This window comes from Oncorhynchus masou, chromosome 5 (assembly GCF_036934945.1).
Source record: "Oncorhynchus masou masou isolate Uvic2021 chromosome 5, UVic_Omas_1.1, whole genome shotgun sequence".
In the NCBI taxonomy this organism is placed as follows: Eukaryota; Metazoa; Chordata; class Actinopteri; order Salmoniformes; family Salmonidae; genus Oncorhynchus; species Oncorhynchus masou.
This window is the reverse complement of record NC_088216.1, coordinates 9,106,908-9,129,407: the sequence shown is the minus strand read 5'-3', so window position 1 is coordinate 9,129,407 and position 22,500 is coordinate 9,106,908. Positions and strand designations below refer to the sequence as shown.

Sequence of the window (22,500 nt, the reverse complement as noted above, 5' to 3'; positions counted from 1 at the left end):
CCTCTCTCCCCCTCCCTCTCTCCCCCTGCTCCTCTCCCCTCCCTCTCTCCCCCCCTCTGACTCCCAGGGGAGTAGATGTGTCAGGGGGGAACCAGTCCTTCTGGAGATAATGTTTCCCTTCTGTCCGGACACACCATCACCTCAGGCACCTTGAAATCAGGCGACTGCAAACACACGCACGTACAAAAACAAAAATACAATTTTATACTCCATTTGATCTGTGTACTGTTTGACCCTGTATACGATATCCCACCTCTTTATATCTCTTCTGATATTTCCTCTTGACCTTCCTCTGACCTCTTCTAATGCCCCGCCCACTTCCACTGCACACAGACACGTGATTATTTTTTTATAGCGTTTTCATGGACTGAACTCTCCTGGATGGTAGAGGTATGTGTTCAATAGGTTTTCATGGACTGAACCCTCCTGGATGGTAGAGGTATGTGTTCAATAGGTTTTCATGGACTGAACCCTCCTGGATGGTAGTGATATGTGTTCAATAGGTTTTCATGGACTGAACTCTCCTGGATGATAGAGGTATGTGTTCAATAGGTTTTCATGGACTGAACTCTCCTGGATGGTAGTGATATGTGTTCAATAGGTTTTCATGGATTGAACTCTCCTGGATGGTAGTGATATGTGTTCAATAGGTTTTCATGGACTGAACTCTCCTGGATGGTAGTGGTATGTGTTCAATAGGTTTTCATGGACTGAACCCTCCTGGATGGTAGAGGTATGTGTTCAATAGGTTTTCATGGACTGAACTCTCCTGGGTGGTAGTGATATGTGTTCAATAGGTTTTCATGGACTGAACCCTCCTGGATGGTAGTGATATGTGTTCAATAGGTTTCCATGGACTGAACCCTTCTGGTAGGGAGAGGTATGTGTTCAATAGGTTTTCATGGACTGAACTCTCCTGGATGGTAGTGGTATGTGTTCAATAGGTTTTCATGGACTGAACCCTCCTGGATGGTAGTGATATGTGTTCAATAGGTTTTCATGGACTGAACTCTTCTGGTAGGGAGAGGTATGTGTTCAATAGGTTTTCATGGACTGAACTCTCCTGGATGGTAGAGGTATGTGTTCAATAGGTTTTCATGGACTGAACCCTTCTGGTAGGGAGAGGTATGTGTTCAATAGGTTTTCATGGACTGAACCCTTCTGGCAGGTTGCCTGGCAGTTAAAGAGCGTTGAGCTGATAACCGAAAGGTTTCTGGTTCTAAATCCCACCCAGGTACGTTCAAGATCGACGTCGAAATTGGATGTGTATCCATGTCTGGACGACGTCAGGAAATGCCTTCAAAGCCGGACACTAGGGGAAACAGGGAGCTCTATTACTGTCAGGTAGAGTTGAGTTCTGCCAGGGGGTTGTGGATGGGAGTAATCTCATGACCCTGCTTTTTATTTATGGTTTGAACCTTAACCCTAATTATATTGGCATCACAGAAGATACACACTACAGTTAAGATACATACTACAGTTAAGATACACACTACAGTACTACAGTTAAGATTCATACTACAGTACTACAGTTAAGATACACACTACAGTACTACAGTTAAGATACATACTACAGTTAAGATACATACTACAGTTCTACAGTTAAGATACATACTACAGTACTACAGTTAACATACATACTACAGTACTACAGTTAAGATACATACTACAGTACTACAGTTAAGATACATACTACAGTACTACAGTTAAGATACATACTACAGTACTACAGTTAAGATACATACTACAGTTAAGATACATACTACAGTACTACAGTTAAGATACATACTACAGTACTACAGTTAAGATACATACTACAGTGCTACAGTTAAGATACATACTACAGTACTACAGTACTACAGTTAAGATACACACTACAGTTCTACAGTTAAGATACATACTACAGTACTACAGTTAAGATACATACTACAGTTAAGATACATACTACAGTACTACAGTTAAGATACATACTACAGTACTACAGTTAAGATACATACTACAGTTAAGATACATACTACAGTACTACAGTTAAGATACATACTACAGTACTACAGTTAACATACATACTACAGTACTACAGTTAAGATACATACTACAGTACTACAGTTAAGATACATACTACAGTACTACAGTTAAGATACATACTACAGTACTACAGTTAAGATACATAATACAGTACTACAGTTAAGATACATACTACAGTTCTACAGTTAAGATACACACTACAGTACTACAGTTAAGATACATACTACAGTACTACAGTTAAGATACATAATACAGTACTACAGTTAAGATACATACTACAGTACTACAGTTAAGATACATAATACAGTACTACAGTTAAGATACATACTACAGTTAAGATACATAATACAGTACTACAGTTAAGATACATACTACAGTTAAGATACATAATACAGTACTACAGTTAAGATACATACTACAGTACTACAGTTAAGATACATACTACAGTTAAGATACATAATACAGTACTACAGTTAAGATACATACTACAGTTAAGATACATAATACAGTACTACAGTTAAGATACATACTACAGTACTACAGTTAAGATACATACTACAGTTAAGATACATAATACAGTACTACAGTTAAGATACACACTACAGTACTACAGTTAAGATACATACTACAGTACTACAGTTAAGATACATACTACAGTACTACAGTTAAGATACATACTACAGTACTACAGTTAAGATACACACTACAGTACTACAGTTAAGATACATACTACAGTTAAGATACATACTACAGTTCTACAGTTAAGATACATACTACAGTACTACAGTTAAGATACATAATACAGTACTACAGTTAAGATACATACTACAGTTAAGATACATACTACAGTACTACAGTTAAGATACATACTACAGTACTACAGTTAAGATACATACTACAGTTAAGATACACACTACAGTACTACAGTTAAGATACATACTACAGTTAAGATACATACTACAGTTCTACAGATAAGATACATACTACAGTACTACAGTTAAGATACATACTACAGTACTACAGTTAAGATACATACTACAGTTCTACAGTTAAGATACATACTACAGTACTACAGTTAAGATACAGTACTACAGTTACAGTTAAGATACATACTACAGTACTACAGTTAAGATACATACTACAGTACTACAGTTAAGATACATACTACAGTACTACAGTTAAGATACATAATACAGTTAAGATACATACTACAGTTCTACAGTTAAGATACACACTACAGTACTACAGTTAAGATACATACTACAGTTAAGATACATACTACAGTTCTACAGTTAAGATACATACTACAGTACTACAGTTAAGATACATACTACAGATACATACTACAGTTAAGATACATACTACAGTACTACAGTTAAGATACATACTACAGTACTACAGTTAAGATACATACTACAGTTAAGATACATACTACAGTACTACAGTTAAGATACATACTACAGTTAAGATACATACTACAGTACTACAGTTAAGATACATACTACAGTACTACAGTTAAGATACATACTACAGTACTACAGTTAAGATACATACTACAGTTAAGATACATACTACAGTACTACAGTTAAGATACATACTACAGTTAAGATACATACTACAGTACTACAGTTAAGATACATACTACAGTTAAGATACATACTACAGTACTACAGTTAAGATACATACTACAGTACTACAGTTAAGATACATACTACAGTACTACAGTTAAGATACAGTACTACAGTTAAGATACATACTACAGTTAAGATACATACTACAGTACTACAGTTAAGATACATACTACAGTTAAGATACATACTACAGTACTACAGTTAAGATACATACTACAGTACTACAGTTAAGATACATACTACAGTATACAGTTAAGATACTACAGTACTACAGTTAAGATACATACTACAGTTAAGATACATACTACAGTACTACAGTTAAGATACATAGTACTACAGTACTACAGTTAAGATACATACTACAGTACTACAGTTAAGATACATAATACAGTACTACAGTTAAGATACATACTACAGTTAAGATACATAATACAGTACTACAGTTAAGATACATACTACAGTTAAGATACATAATACAGTACTACAGTTAAGATACATACTACAGTTAAGTACTACAGTAAGATACAGATACAGTACTACAGTTAAGATACATAATACAGTACTACAGTTAAGATACATACTACAGTTAAGTATACAGTTAAGATAATACAGTACTACAGTTAAGATACATACTACAGTTAAGATACATACAGTTAAGATACATATACAGTACTACAGTTAAGATACATACTACAGTACTACAGTTAAGATACACTACTACAGTACTACAGTTAAGATACATACTACAGTACTACAGTTAAGATACATACTACAGTACTACAGTTAAGATACATACTACAGTACTACAGTTAAGATACATACTACAGTACTACAGTTAAGATAAGATACATACTACAGTTAAGATACATACTACAGTACTACAGTTAAGATACATACTACAGTACTACAGTTAAGATACATACTACAGTACTACAGTTAAGATACATACTACAGTTAAGATACATACTACAGTACTACAGTTAAGATACATACTACAGTACTACAGTTAAGATACATACTACAGTACTACAGTTAAGATACAGTACTACAGTACTACAGTTAAGATACATATACAGTACTACAGTTAAGATACAGTTACTACAGTTAAGATACATACTACAGATAAGATACATACTACAGTACTACAGTTAAGATACATACTACAGTACTACAGTTAAGATACATATACAGTACTACAGTTAAGATACATACTACAGTTAAGATACATACTACAGTTACTACAGTTAAGTACTACAGTTAAGATACATACTACAGTACTACAGTTAAGATACATACTACAGTACTACAGTTAAGATACATACTACAGTACTACAGTTAAGTACATACTACAGTTAAGATACATACTACAGTACTACAGTTAAGATACATACTACAGTTAAGATACATACTACAGATTACTACAGTTAAGATACATACTACAGTACTACAGTTAAGATACATACTACAGTTAAGATACATACTACAGTACTACAGTTAAGATACATACTACAGTACTACAGTTAAGATACATACTACAGTACTACAGTTAAGATACATACTACAGTACTACAGTTAAGATACATACTACAGTAATACAGTTAAGATACATACTACAGTTAAGATACATACTACAGTACTACAGTTAAGATACATACTACATACTACAGTTAAGATACATACTACAGTACTACAGTTAAGATACATACTACAGTACTACAGTTAAGATACATACTACAGTACTACAGTTAAGATACATACTACAGTTAAGATACATACTACAGTACTACAGTTAAGATACATACTACAGTTAAGATACATACTACAGTACTACAGTTAAGATACATACTACAGTTAAGATACATACTACAGTACTACAGTTAAGATACATACTACAGTACTACAGTTAAGATACATACTACAGTACTACAGTTAAGATACATAATACAGTACTACAGTTAAGATACATACTACAGTTAAGTACAGTACTACAGTTAAGATACATATACATACTACAGTTAAGATACAGTTAAGATACATACTACAGTACTACAGTTAAGATACATACTACAGTACTACAGTTAAGATACATACTACAGTACTACAGTTAAGATACATACTACATACTACAGTTAAGATACATACAGTACTACAGTTAAGTACTACAGTTAAGATACATACTACAGTACTACAGTTAAGATACATACTACAGTACTACAGTTAAGATACATACTACAGTACTACAGTTAAGATACATACTACAGTTAAGATACATACTACAGTAGTTAAGATACATACTACAGTTAAGATACATACTACAGTACTACAGTTAAGATACATACTACAGTACTACAGTTAAGATACATACTACAGTTAAGATACATACTACAGTTAAGATACATATACATACTACAGTACTACAGTTAAGATACATACTACAGTACTACAGTTAAGATACATACTACAGTACTACAGTTAAGATACATACTACAGTACTACAGTTAAGATACATACTACAGTTAAGATACAGTACTACAGTTAAGATACATACTACAGTACTACAGTTAAGATACATACTACAGTTAAGATACATACTACAGTACTACAGTTAAGATACATACTACAGTACTACAGTTAAGATACATACTACAGTTAAGATACAGTACTACAGTTAAGATACATACTACAGTACTACAGTTAAGATACATACTACAGTTAAGATACATACTACAGTTAAGATACATACTACAGTTAAGATACATACTACAGTTAAGATACATACTACAGTACTACAGTTAAGATACATACTACAGTACTACAGTTAAGATACATACTACAGTACTACAGTTAAGATACATACTACAGTACTACAGTTAAGATACATACTACAGTACAGTTAAGTAGTACTACAGTTAAGATACATACTACTACAGTTAAGATACATACTACAGTTAACTAGTTAAGATACATACTACAGTACTACAGTTAAGATACATACTACAGTACTACAGTTAAGATACATACTACAGTACTACAGTTAAGATACATACTACAGTTAAGATACATACAGTACTACAGTTAAGTACTACAGTTAAGATACATACTACAGTACTACAGTTAAGATACATACTACAGTACTACAGTTAAGATACATACTACAGTACTACAGTTAAGATACATACTACAGTACTACAGTTAAGATACATACTACAGTACTACAGTTAAGATACAGATACATACTACAGTTAAGATACATACTACAGTACTACAGTTAAGATACATACTACAGTTAAGATACATACTACAGTACTACAGTTAAGATACATACTACAGTACTACAGTTAAGATACATATACAGTACTACAGTTAAGATACATACTACAGTACTACAGTTAAGATACATACTACACTACAGTTAAGATACATACTACAGTACTACAGTTAAGATACATACTACAGTTAAGATACATACTACAGTACTACAGTTAAGATACATACTACAGTACTACAGTTAAGATACATACTACAGTACTACAGTTAAGATATACATACTACAGTTAAGATACATACTACAGTACTACAGTTAAGATACATACTACAGTACTACAGTTAAGATACATACTACAGTACTACAGTTAAGATACATACTACAGTTAAGATACATACAGTACTACAGTTAAGATACAGTACTACAGTTAAGATACAGTACTACAGTTAAGATACAGTACTACAGTTAAGATACATACTACAGTACTACAGTTAAGATACATATACATACTACAGTTAAGATACATACTACAGTACTACAGTTAAGATACATACTACAGTACTACAGTTAAGATACATACTACAGTACTACAGTTAAGATACATACTACAGTTAAGATACATACTACAGTTACTACAGTTAAGATACATACTACAGTACTACAGTTAAGATACATACTACAGTACTACAGTTAAGATACATACTACAGTTAAGATACATACTACAGTACTACAGTTAAGATACATACTACAGTACTACAGTTAAGATACATACTACAGTACTACAGTTAAGATACATACTACAGTACTACAGTTAAGATACATATACATACTACAGTTAAGTACAGTACAGTTAAGATACATACTACAGTTACTACAGTTAAGATACATACTACAGTACTACAGTTAAGATACATACTACAGTACTACAGTTAAGATACATACTACAGTACTACAGTTAAGATACATACTAAGTATACAGTTAAGATACATACTACAGTACTACAGTTAAGATACATACTACAGTACTACAGTTAAGATACATATAGTACTACAGTTAAGATACATACTACAGTACTACAGTTAAGATACATACTACAGTACTACAGTTAAGATACATACTACAGTACTACAGTTAAGATACATACTACATACTACAGTTAAGATACATACTACAGTTAAGATACATACTACAGTACTACAGTTAAGATACATATACATACTACAGATACATACTACAGTTAAGATACATACTACAGTACTACAGTTAAGTTACTACAGTTAAGATACATACTACAGTACTACAGTTAAGATACATACTACAGTACTACAGTTAAGATACATACTACAGTACTACAGTTAAGATACATACTACAGTTAAGATACATACTACAGTACTACAGTTAAGATACATACTACAGTTAAGATACATACTACAGTACTACAGTTAAGATACATATACAGTACTACAGTTAAGTTAAGATACATACTACAGTACTACAGTTAAGATACATACTACAGTACTACAGTTAAGATACATACTACAGTACTACAGTTAAGATACATACTACAGTTAAGATACATACTACAGTACTACAGTTAAGATACACAGTACTACAGTTAAGATACATACTACAGTACTACAGTTAAGATACATACTACAGTACTACAGTTAAGATACATACTACAGTACTACAGTTAAGATACATACTACAGTACTACAGTTAAGATACATACTACAGTACTACAGTTAAGATACATACTACAGTACTACAGTTAAGATACATACTACAGTTAAGTACTACAGTTAAGATACATACTACAGTACTACAGTTAAGATACATACTACAGTTAAGATACAGTACTACAGTTAAGTACTACAGTTAAGATACATACTACAGTACTACAGTTAAGATACATACTACAGTACTACAGTTAAGATACATACTACAGTACTACAGTTAAGATACATACTACAGTACTACAGTTAAGATACATACTACAGTACTGCTACAGTTAAGATACATACTACAGTACTACAGTTAAGATACATACTACAGTACTACAGTTAAGATACATACTACAGTACTACAGTTAAGATACATACTACAGTACTACAGTTAAGATACATACTACAGTACTACAGTTAAGATACATACTAGTACTACAGTTAAGATACATACTACAGTACTACAGTTAAGATACATACTACAGTACTACAGTTAAGATACATACTACAGTTAAGATACATACTACAGTTAAGATACATACTACAGTACTACAGTTAAGATACATACTACAGTACTACAGTTAAGATACATATACATACTACAGTTAAGATACATACTACAGTACTACAGTTAAGATACAGTACTACAGTTAAGATACATACTACAGTTAAGATACATACTACAGTAGATACAGTTAAGATACATACTACAGTTAAGATACATACTACAGTACTACAGTTAAGATACATACTACAGTTAAGATACATACTACAGTTAAGATACATACTACAGTACTACAGTTAAGATACATACTACAGTACTACAGTTAAGATACATACTACAGTACTACAGTTAAGATACATACTACAGTTAAGATACATACTACAGTACTACAGTTAAGATACATACTACAGTTAAGATACATACTACAGTACTACAGTTAAGATACATATACTACAGTACTACAGTTAAGATACATACTACAGTACTACAGTTAAGATACATACTACAGTACTACAGTTAAGATACATACTACAGTACTACAGTTAAGATACATACTACAGTACTACAGTTAAGATACATACTACAGTACTACAGTTAAGATACATACTACAGTTAAGATACATACTACAGTACTACAGTTAAGATACATACTACAGTACTACAGTTAAGATACATACTACAGTTACAGATACATACTACAGTACTACAGTTAAGATACATACTACAGTACTACAGTTAAGATACATACTACAGTACTACAGTTAAGATACATACTACAGTACTACAGTTAAGATACATACTACAGTACTACAGTTAAGATACATACTACAGTACTACAGTTAAGATACATACTACAGTTACAGTTAAGATACATACTACAGTACTACAGTTAAGATACATACTACAGTACTACAGTTAAGATACATACTACAGTACTACAGTTAAGATACATACTACAGTACTACAGTTAAGATACATACTACAGTACTACAGTTAAGATACATACTACAGTTAAGATACATACTACAGTACTACAGTTAAGTACTACAGTTAAGATACATACTACAGTACTACAGTTAAGATACATACTACAGTACTACAGTTAAGATACATACTACAGTACTACAGTTAAGATACATACTACAGTTAAGATACATACTACAGTACTACAGTTAAGATACATACTACAGTTAAGATACATACTACAGTACTACAGTTAAGATACATACTACAGTTAAGATACATACTACAGTACTACAGTTAAGATACATATACATACTACAGTTAAGATACATACTACAGTACTACAGTTAAGATACATACTACAGTACTACAGTTAAGATACATACTACAGTACTACAGTTAAGTACTACAGTTAAGATACATACTACAGTACTACAGTTAAGATACATACTACAGTACTACAGTTAAGATACATACTACAGTACTACAGTTAAGATACATACTACAGTTAAGATACATACTACAGTACTACAGTTAAGATACATACTACACATACTACAGTACTACAGTTAAGATACAGTACTACAGTTAAGATACATACTACAGTACTACAGTTAAGATACATACTACAGTACTACAGTTAAGATACATACTACAGTTAAGATACATACTACAGTACTACAGTTAAGATACATACTACAGTTAAGTACAGTACAGTTAAGTATACATACTACAGTACTACAGTTAAGATACATACTACAGTTAAGTACTACAGTTAAGTTAAGATACATACTACAGTACTACAGTTAAGATACATACTACAGTACTACAGTTAAGATACATACTACAGTACTACAGTTAAGATACATACTACAGTACTACAGTTAAGATACATACTACAGTACTACAGTTAAGATACATACTACAGTTAAGATACATACTACAGTACTACAGTTAAGATACATACTACAGTTAAGATACATACTACAGTACTACAGTTAAGATACACACTACAGTACTACAGTTAAGATACATACTACAGTTAAGATACATACTACAGTACTACAGTTAAGATACACACTACAGTACTACAGTTAAGATACATACTACAGTACTACAGTTAAGATACATACTACAGTACTACAGTTAAGATACATACTACAGTACTACAGTTAAGATACATACTACAGTACTACAGTTAAGATACATACTACAGTTAAGATACATACTACAGTACTACAGTTAAGATACACACTACAGTACTACAGTTAAGATACATACTACAGTACTACAGTTAAGATACATACTACAGTTAAGATACATACTACAGTACTACAGTTAAGATACACACTACAGTACTACAGTTACAGTATACAGTTAAGATACACTACAGTACTACAGTTAAGATACATACTACAGTTAAGATACATACTACAGTACTACAGTTAAGATACATACTACAGTACTACAGTTAAGATACATACTACAGTGCTACAGTTAAGATACATACTACAGTACTACAGTACTACAGTTAAGATACACACTACAGTTCTACAGTTAAGATACATACTACAGTACTACAGTTAAGATACATACTACAGTTAAGATACATACTACAGTACTACAGTTAAGATACATACTACAGTACTACAGTTAAGATACACACTACAGTTCTACAGTTAAGATACATACTACAGTACTACAGTTAAGATACATACTACAGTTAAGATACATACTACAGTACTACAGTTAAGATACATACTACAGTACTACAGTTAAGATACATACTACAGTACTACAGTTAAGATACATAGGCTCAGTCGGTAGAGCATGGCGCTTGCAACGCCAAGCGTCGTGGGTTCGATTCCCGCTAGGGCCACCCATATGTAAAAGTAGTGGCCCCAGCCGACTTGTAAGTCGCTTTGGACAAAAGCGTCTGCTAAATGGGATATATTATTTTTTTTATATATTACATACTACAGTTAAGATACATACTACAGTACTACAGTTAAGATACATACTACAGTTAAGATACACACTACAGTACTACAGTTAAGATACATACTACAGTACTGCAGATAAGATACACACTAGAGTACTACAGTTAAGATACACACTACAGTTAAGATACATACTACAGTACTACATTTGATTTTTAGTTTTTTAACCTCTATTTAACTAGGCAAGTCAGTTAAGAACAATTTTTTTAACTGCCTTGTTCTGGGGCAGAACGACAGATTTTTACCTTCGACTCGGAGATTCGATCCAGCAACCTTTCGGTTACTAGTCCAATGCTCTTACCACTAGGCTACCTGCTGCCCCTACACACACACACACACACACACACACACACACACAGACAAACAGCAGAAATCAAACACACACACACATTAGTGTTCTAAATGTGTGTGTGTGTGTGTGTGTGTGTGTGTGTGTGTGTGTGTGTGTGTGTGTGTGTGTGTGTGTGTGTGTGTGTGTGTGTGTGTGTGTGTGTGTGTGTGTGTGTGTGTGTGTGTGTGTGTGTGTGTGTGTGTGTGTGTAATGTGTAATGTGTAGAGACAGGGGCCAGTCTGTTTATATCAGCTCCATTCATCGCACACAGGAGACGCAACTGCTGCTGACACACCACTCTGAAACCAGACAGAGGTCAAGAGAGGTGTGTGAGCTGTATATTAACTGAGGTGCTGCTTTAGGGGGAGGTAATTGTATTGGGTACAGGGATAATTGGCAGGCAAATTTGGTCTGGAAGTAAAATACACATACACACTCCGTACAGAAATGAATTGAATTGAAATTGAGAGGTTGAGAGACGAGAGAGAGAGAGAGAGGGAGAGAGAGAGAGAGACGAGAGAGAGAGAGAGAGAGAGAGAGAGAGAGAGAGAGAGAGAGAGAGACGAGAGAGAGAGAGAGAGAGAGAGAGAGAGAGAGAGACGAGCGAGAGACGCGAGAGAGAGACGAGAGAGAGAGAGAGAGAGAGAGAGAGAGAGAGAGAGAGAGAGAGAGAGAGACGAGAGAGAGACGAGAGAGAGACGAGAGAGAGAGAGAGAGACGGGAGAGAGACAAGAGAGATAGACGAGAGAGAGACAAGAGAGCGAGAGTGAGAGAGTTGAATAGAGTTGAATAGTGAACTTTGAATTAGCCCATACAGTCCTATATTAATCAGTCAGTCCTTATTCAGTCCAGATTCAATTAAAAGATCCCAAATACTCTCAAGACAGAATAAGAGGCACATTATAACGACACTAATATACTAATACAAGTGTGTGTGTGTGTGTGTGTGTGTGTGTGTGTGTGTGTGTGTGTGTGTGTGTGTGTGTGTGTGTGTGTGTGTGTGTGTGTGTGTGTGTGTGTGTGTGTGTGTGTGTGTGTGTGTGTGTGTGTGTGTGTGTGTGTGTGTGTGTGTGTGTGTGTAGACATTGGTGTTGAAGACCATTTCCACCCCCCCAGGTAAATACTTTGAAGTTCCACTTAAAACAACTCATATATCATTAGTGAACATCCATGTTGTAAAAGACTGGAGAGATAGAGAGGAATAGGAGAGGAGAGAGGGAGGTAGGGAGGGAGGGGGAGAGACAGATTCGAGGAGGGAGAGAGGGTGGAGAGGAAGAGGAGAGACAGGTTAGGGGAGTGAGAGACAGGTTAGAGGAGAGGAGAGACAGGTTAGAGGAGAGGAGAGACAGGTTAGAGGGAGGAGAGACAGGTTGGAGGAAGGAGAGACAGGTTAGAGGAGGAAGAGACAGGTTAGAGGAGGAAGAGACAGATTAGAGGAGGGAGAGAGGTCAGAGGAGAGGAGAGACAGGTTAGAGGAGAGACAGGCTAGAGGAGAGGAGAGACAGGTTAGAGGAAGGAGAGACAGGTTAGAGGAGAGGAGAGACAGTTAGAGGAGAGGAGAGACAGGTTAGAGGAGAGGAGAGACAGGTTAGAGGAGGGAGAGAGGTTAGAGGAGAGGAGAGTCAGGTTAGAGGAAGGAGAGACAGGTTAGAGGAGGGAGAGACAGGCTAGAGGAGGGAGAGAGGTTAGAGGAGAGGAGAGACAGGCTAGAGGAAGGAGAGACAGGTTAGAGGAAGGAGAGACAGGTTAGAGGAGAGGAGAGACAGGCTAGAGGAGGGAGAGACAGGCTAGAGAATCGGAGAGACAGGTTAGAGGAGGGAGAGACAGGTTAGAGTTAGGAGAGACAGGCTAGAGGAGAGGAAAGACAGGTTAGAGGAAGGAGAGACAGGTTAGAGGAGAAGAGAGACAGGTTAGAGGAGAGGAGAGACAGTCTAGAGGAGAGGAGAGACAGGTTAGAGGAGAGGAGAGACAGGTTAGAGGAGAGGAGAGACAGGCTAGAGGAAGGAGAGACAGGTTAGAGGAAAGGAGAGACAGGCTAGAGGAGGGAGAGACAGGTTAGAGGAGAGGAGAGACAGGTTAGAGGAGGGAGAGACAGGTTAGAGGAGGGAGAGACAGGTTAGAGGAAGGAGAGACGGGCTAGAGAAGAGGAGAGACAGGTTAGAGGAGAGGAGAGACAGGTTAGAGGAGGGAGAGACAGGTTAGAGGAGAGGAGAGACAGGTTAGAGGATGGAGAGACAGGTTAGAGGAGGGAGAGACAGGTTAGAGGAAGGAGAGACAGGCTAGAGAAGAGGAGAGACAGGTTAGAGGAGAGGAGAGACAGGTTAGAGGAGGGAGAGACAGGTTAGAGGAGGTAGAGACAGGTTAGAGGAAGGAGAGACAGGCTAGAGAAGAGGAGAGACAGGTTAGAGGAAGGAGAGACAGGTTAGAGGAGAGGAGAGACAGGTTAGAGGAGGGAGAGACAGGTTAGAGGAAGGAGAGACAGGTTAGAGGAGAGGAGAAAGGCTAGAGGAGAGAAGAGACAGGCTAGAGGAGAGGAGAGAGGCTATAGGAGAGGAGAGACAGGTTAGAGGAGAGGAGAGAGGAAGCATCAATAGAGGAAGGGGTGGAGGAGAGCCGTCGTTTGGCCACTCCGTGTGTGTGTGTGTGTGTGTGTGTGTGTGTGTGTGTGTGTGTGTGTGTGTGTGTGGCGAGAAAATCGCCTCGATTAGTGTGTGTGTTGAGGAGGTGGACTACTTTAGGTGGATTTATAGAGCCAATTAAAGGCAAGGTCACCCCCTAGTACAGCTTTAATATTAATGCTCCGTTTATCGGCCAACGTGGTACGTAGATCTCCCTTCAGCGATGTGATTTACCCTTTATGATTCGCTGGATGGAATCAGGTAAAGGTTTCTATCAAGATGTATAGCCTATTAGGCCTGAGGGGATGTATTCATCATATATGACTTCTTGGCAAAAAAATGCTTTGCTTAGTCATTAACTCATTTAATTTCCAGATCCTTGTCCCGTTTTCTCGGTTTAGGGGGCGCCGTTCACCGCGTTCTGCTGAGCCCCTTTAAGTTCCCCTCCTGCCTGCAACTGCGACCAATCAGAATAAGGGACTCGCTGTTAAACAGAAGCCTCATCCAATCACAGTTGATCTGAGCGGGGCAGACGGCTTGTGAATTGAACTTTTCGTTGAGTCTGTTTTCAGCCTGAGACGAGACCTGGGCGCAGACTACCGGAGGATCTATACCGGGGAGAAAAACGAACTCTTACCATACAAGAAAGACTATTTTTTTCTTGTGTAAAATTCAGTTATTTCCTGTTTAGGTATTTCAGCTGAAAAGACCGTGTTCCGGTTCCCGTCTAGCGGACCGTGGCAGGTGTTCGGTTCGCGCTCTACGCGCCGCTCGAGATGTTCTGAAAGGAGCGCGAGACGACCGCTCTCCAACCGTCGCTTTGATACTTGTTGTTCAAAGTAACTTTTCTGGATATAAAACCCTGAACAAAAAAGCGATTTGTTATATATATATATAAATATATTGTAAGGTTGTTTTTAGGAAGAAGCGGAGACACTGTGTCGTCTAATCGGGACATTTCCAGCTGTCTCGTCGTCTTGTTTTAGATGTAAAAACGGTGTCGCGGTGTATCGTCCCTGTCCTCTGCTCAACCCGGTGTGTGTTTTGGGTTTGTTTTTATACGGACTGACAAGTCTACTCACAACTGAACTGCTCCGTTTCGCCTGGTTAAGTTGGTAGAAATTCGGGATTGAATGTAACTAACGGAAGGTGTGTTTCTGGTTGTTTAACCTGTTGGCTGGTTCCTGTCCGCGTTGTAACCGGAGACGAGCGGCAAGCGGACCGGAGAGAGAGGTGGGGAGTTTCCGCTACATTTTTACCCGGCTTGAATGGTTAATTCATAGTAAACCTGAATATTTAACTACAGGGTTTCTGAAGCCCAAAGTGCTACTTTATAACAAACTTGGACTCGGTTCTGGAGCCAGTAAACAGACTAACTGGTGAATTCGCCTGGATCGATACTAAATGGTTAACAAATTTTTTTTTTTCCGTAATCACCACAATAAGCCCGAATGGATCATTTATGCGCTTTATTGACCGCCATTAATTCCGTCTAAACACCCACATGATCTGCTGGACAAATCCCCGCTGAAGACATCACAACAAGCAGGGATTTATCGGGGCCGGAGCCCGACTTGCTGATATAATCGGATCAATCCAAATCCCACTCTCTCTCTCTCGGATGTATTAATTCTGCTCCTGCGGGATCACTGGTAATGAACATGAGATATCGCAGGAGACAGAAACCTACCGAGCCCCGGAGAGGCGAGGGTGAGGGACTTTATTAAAGGCAAACCGAAGGGCCAAGCTGCCAGGACCGAGAAGGAGCTGTTCGTGTCACTGGTTGAGTTGTTGATCAGTCCGGGCACAACGGGACGCGAGGGAATTGTCACGGGGGACGGTGGGAGGGACTCTGATTCAGCGATCCACGGGGAGCAGACACCCACCCCGGAGCGCCTGTTAGCCGGCCTGTCCTCCAGGGGGAAGCCGGTGAAGGTGACGCACTGTGGAGCAAGTGGAAGCCCTTCATCTCACATTTCTCTCCTTTCTCCTCCTCTCTGTTTCCCTCGTGCTCAGCGCACCGGAAGAGGCTCCAACAACATCAAAACACAACCGGAGACTACTTCCATTAACCCGACCAAACCCATCCGTGGATTCCCCGTGGATGACCTCTCTGATATGAAGCCTCTCAATTCTAATGGAATTACGCGCAAGGGTCGCGCCGCCGTGGGAGCTGTTCCGCCCGGGGCGACATGGATCATGATGCCGCCGGGGGCGACCCGCGGCCCAACACAGACAGGGGTGAAGCTGGGACTGTGGAGCTTCAGCTGGGGCTGGTGGTCTCTCTTCTTGCTCCTCCTCAGCGGCTGGATAAACATGTTGAATGCACAAGGTAAGAGCTGTTTATGATACTTCTACTCATCTCCTCTTCTCACCTCTCCTGGTCTGGTGTCAGTGATGTTCTTCTCCTGGTCTGGTGTCAGTGATGTTCTTCTCCTGGTCTGGTATCAGTGATGTTCTTCTCCTGGTCTGGTATCAGTGATGTTCTTCTCCTGGTCTGGTGTCAGTGATGTTCTTCTCCTGGTCTGGTGTCAGTGCTGTTCTTCTCCTGGTCTGGTGTCAGTGATGTTCTTCTCCTGGTCTGGTGTCAGTGATGTTCTTCTCCTGGTCTGGTGTCAGTGATGTTCTTCTCCTGGTCTGGTGTCAGTGATGTTCTTCTCCTGGTCTGGTGTCAGTGATGTTCTTCTCCTGGTCTAGTATCAGTGATGTTCTTCTCCTGGTCTAGTATCAGTGATGTTCTTCTCCTGGTCTAGTATCAGTGATGTTCTTCTCCTGGTCTGGTGTCAGTGATGTTCTTCTCCTGGTCTGGTATCAGTGATGTTCTTCTCCTGGTCTGGTATCAGTGATGTTCTTCTCCTGGTCTGGTATCAGTGATGTTCTTCTCCTGGTCTGGTATCAGTGATGTTCTTCTCCTGGTCTGGTGTCAGTGATGTTCTTCTCCTGGTCTGGTATCAGTGATGTTCTTCTCCTGGTCTGGTGTCAGTGATGTTCTTCTCCTGGTCTGGTGTCAGTGATGTTCTTCTCCTGGTCTGGTGTCAGTGATGTTCTTCTCCTGGTCTGGTGTCAGTGATGTTCTTCTCCTGGTCTGGTATCAGTGATGTTCTTCTCCTGGTCTAGTATCAGTGATGTTCTTCTCCTGGTCTGGTGTCAGTGATGTTCTTCTCCTGGTCTGGTGTCAGTGATGTTCTTCTCCTGGTCTAGTATCAGTGATGTTCTTCTCCTGGTCTGGTGTCAGTGATGTTCTTCTCCTGGTCTAGTATCAGTGATGTTCTTCTCCTGGTCTGGTGTCAGTGATGTTCTTCTCCTGGTCTGGTGTCAGTGATGTTCTTCTCCTGGTCTAGTATCAGTGATGTTCTTCTCCTGGTCTAGTATCAGTGATGTTCTTCTCCTGGTCTGGTGTCCGTGATGTTCTTCTCCTGGTCTGGTGTCAGTGATGTTCTTCTCCTGGTCTGGTATCAGTGATGTTCTTCTCCTGGTCTGGTGTCAGTGATGTTGTCTGTCACGGTCGTGGTTCACTCCTCCTGTATGTGTAGACATGAGTCCATCCTTAATAATGTGTTGTTGTGTCTGGTCCATCTCCTTCCCCCTGGACATGAGTCCATCCTTAATAATGTGTTGTTGTGTCTGGTCCATCTCCTTCCCCCTGGACATGAGTCCATCCTTAATAATGTGTTGTTGTGTCTGGTCCATCTCCTTCCCCCTGGACATGAGTCCATCCTTAATAATGTGTTGTTGTGTCTGGTCCATCTCCTTCCCCCTGGACATGAGTCCATCCTTAATAATGTGTTGCTGTGTCTGGTCCATCTCCTTCCCCCTGGACATGAGTCCATCCTTAACAATGTGTTGCTGTGTCTGGTCCATCTCCTTCCCCCTGGACATGAGTCCATCCTTAATAATGTGTTGTTGTGTCTGGTCCATCTCCTTCCCCCTGGACATGAGTCCATCCTTAATAATGTGTTGTTGTGTCTGGTCCATCTCCTTCCCCCTGGACATGAGTCCATCCTTAATAATGTGTTGTTGTGTCTGGTCCATCTCCTTCCCCCTGGACATGAGTCCATCCTTAACAATGTGTTGCTGTGTCTGGTCCATCTCCTTCCCCCTGGACATGAGTCCATCCTTAATAATGTGTTGTTGTGTCTGGTCCATCTCCTTCCCCCTGGACATGAGTCCATCCTTAACAATGTGTTGTTGTGTCTGGTCCATCTCCTTCCCCCTGGACATGAGTCCATCCTTAACAATGTGTTGTTGTGTCTGGTCCATCTCCTTCCCCCTGGACATGAGTCCATCCTTAACAATGTGTTGTTGTGTCTGGTCCATCTCCTTCCCCCTGGACATGAGTCCATCCTTAACAATGTGTTGCTGTGTCTGGTCCATCTCCTTCCCCCTGGACATGAGTCCATCCTTAACAATGTGTTGCTGTGTCTGGTCCATCTCCTTCCCCCTGGACATGAGTCCATCCTTAACAATGTGTTGTTGTGTCTGGTCCATCTCCTTCCCCCTGGACATGAGTCCATCCTTAACAATGTGTTGTTGTGTCTGGTCCATCTCCTTCCCCCTGGACATGAGTCCATCCTTAATAATGTGTTGTTGTGTCTGGTCCATCTCCTTCCCCCTGGACACGGGTACAGACTGAGGTTCAAACAAAAAGGGCCAAAGACTCTTTTATTCCCAATTCAATTCTGCAACTTAAAAACAAACGTTGGACAAATTGGACTGAACACTGACGCTATGGAACAGCACTTCTTCTCCTGCCTTTTGCCTTGTAAATATCCTCTGCTATTTATTCTACGTTTTTAGATGGTGTATGTTTTATTACTGCTGCAAGATGAGTTGTCTCTTTGAGGACATTCAAGTTTTCTGAATATGAATCTGAATGTAAATCTGAATTGGAATCTGAATTGGAATCTGAATTTGGATGTAAATCTGAATATGAATCTGAATATGAATCTGAATATGAATCTGAATATGAATCTGAATCTGTTTGGACATTACTCTATTTCTAATAGTGTTATAGTTGATTTACATCCACGTGTTGAATAGCCATAAGATACTGAATTACAATTATTCTCTGTCTGCTGTGGGTGGGTGGGTGTAGTCTGTATATCAGCCTGCTGTGGGTGGGTGTAGTCTGTATATCAGCCTCTAGGCTGTCTGCTGTGGGTGGGTGTAGTCTGTATATCAGCCTCTAGGCTGTCTGCTGTGGGTGGGTGTAGTCTGTATATCAGCCTCTAGGCTGTCTGCTGTGGGTGGGTGTAGTCTGTATATCAGCCTCTAGACTGTATGGAGAGGGTGGGTGTAGTCTGTATAAAAGCCTCTAGGCTGTATGGAGAGGGTGGGTGTGGTCTGTATAAAAGCCTCTAGGCTGTATGGAGAGGGTCTTATGTAGACGCCAGTCCATCCATAATAGTAGCAGCCTAAGGAAGATTAAAGATGTGTCGTACATTTACGTTTGAGTCATTTAGCAAACACTCTTATCCAGAGAGACTTACAGGAGCTATTAGGGTTTAAGTACCTTGCTCAAGGGCACATTGGCGCACATATTTTCATGTAGTCTGCTCAGGGACTCATACCAGCGACCTTTCAGTTACTGACCCAACCCTCTAATCGCTAGGCTACCTGCTAGGTTACTAGTATATAGAATGGCCAAGGTTATAGATGTGTAGTATATAGAATGGCCAAGGTTACATATGTGTAGTATATAGAATGGCCAGGGTGAGGTTATAGATGTGTAGTATGTTGAATGGCCAATGTTATAGCTGTGTAGTATATAGAATGGCCATGGTTATAGATGTGTAGTATATAGATTGGCCAATGTTATAGATGTGTAGTATATAGAATGGCCATGGTTATAGATGTGTAGTATATAGATTGGCCAATGTTATAGATGTGTAGTATATAGAATGGCCAAGGTTACAGATGTGTAGTATATAGAATGGCCAGGGTGAGGTTATAGATGTGTAGTATGTAGAATGGCCACGGTTATAGATGTGTAGTATATAGAACGGCCAAGGTACGGTTATTGATGTGTAGTATATAGAAGGGCCAAGGTACGGTTATAGGTGTGTAGTATATAGAATGGCCAAGGTTATAGATGTGTAGTATATAGAACGGCCAAGGTACGGGTATAGATGTGTAGTATGTAGAATGGCCAAGGTACGGTTATAGATGTGTAGTATATAGAAGGGCCAAGGTACGGTTATAGATGTGTAGTATGTAGAATGGCCAAGTTACGGTTATAGATGTGTAGTATATAGAAGGGCCAAGGTACGGTTATAGATGTGTAGTATATAGAACGGCCAAGGTACGGTTATAGATGTGTAGTATGTAGAATGGCCAAGTTACGGTTATAGATGTGTAGGATATAGAATGGCCAAAGTTATAGATGTGTAGTATATAGAATGGCCAAGGTACGGGTATAGATGTGTAGTATGTAGAATGGCCAAGTTACGGTTATAGATGTGTAGGATATAGAAGGGCCAAGGTACGGTTATAGATGTGTAGTATATAGAATGGCCAAGGTTATAGATGTGTAGTATATAGAATGGCCAAGGTTATAGATGTTTATTATATAAAATGGCCAAGGTACGGTTATAGATGTGTAGTACATAGAATGGTCAAGGTACAGTTAAAGATATGTAGTGTATAGAAGGTAAGATGAAAGCCTCTCCTCTGGGCTGAGTTCAGTCTGTAGACTAATCTGGACTAGCAGGGTCTCTAAAGACCTCTATAGAGGAGTACAGCCATTATATGTTGCTGTTGTTCTAGTTGTTCAGATTGATATGCTGTTCGGTATTCAGTCCATTAATAATACTACTGCTGTAGACACACACACACACACACACACACACACACACACACACACACACACACACACACACACACACACACACACACACACACACACACACACACACACACACACACACACACACACACACACACACACACACAGGGTCAGGTTATGGAAATGAGTTGGACAAATCTGCAGTATGGATTGAGTTTTAGTGCTGGTTGGAAGGTGGAGCGTTTTGTGCAGTGCCGTTATTGGCTTCTACTAGAAGTATATGTGAGAGTGGTGAGGTGGTGTAAGGTGAGTGTGTGTCTATGGTAATGCTGTCGTGTTTATGGTAATGAGTGGATCGACTGTCTGTGAGTGTGTGTGTGTGTGTGTGTGTATACAGGGAGGGGGGTGTTGTGTGTATACAGTCCCAAAACATTGATAATCCCCTACTCAGTCAATGACCTGCTTACTGTGTATCCCTTCCACACACACACACACACACACACACACACACACACACACACACACACACACACACACACACACACACACACACACACACACACACACACACACACACACACACTCCCTCCCTCCCTCCCTCCCTCCCTCCCTCCCTCCCTCCCTCCCTCCCTCCCTCCCTCCCTCCCTCGC

The 22,500-nt window shown here is 38.9% G+C and overlaps 2 protein-coding genes across 2 annotated transcripts in view; one reads left to right on the top strand and one right to left on the bottom strand.

Moving 5' to 3' along the window:
* Nucleotides 1–22,500, bottom strand: part of LOC135532479 (zinc finger protein 436-like) — a 781,678-nt gene that overhangs the window by 305,276 nt on the left and 453,902 nt on the right. The gene's annotated exons all lie outside the window — the stretch shown is intronic.
* Nucleotides 17,326–22,500, top strand: part of LOC135532795 (protein sidekick-1-like) — a 346,541-nt gene continuing 341,366 nt past the window's right edge. Inside the window, exon 1 of the mRNA XM_064960236.1 lies at nucleotides 17,326–17,397. Within this exon, the coding sequence (XP_064816308.1) occupies nucleotides 17,382–17,397 (16 nt within the window). The 5' untranslated portion in view covers nucleotides 17,326–17,381. The remainder of the gene's footprint in view (nucleotides 17,398–22,500) is intronic.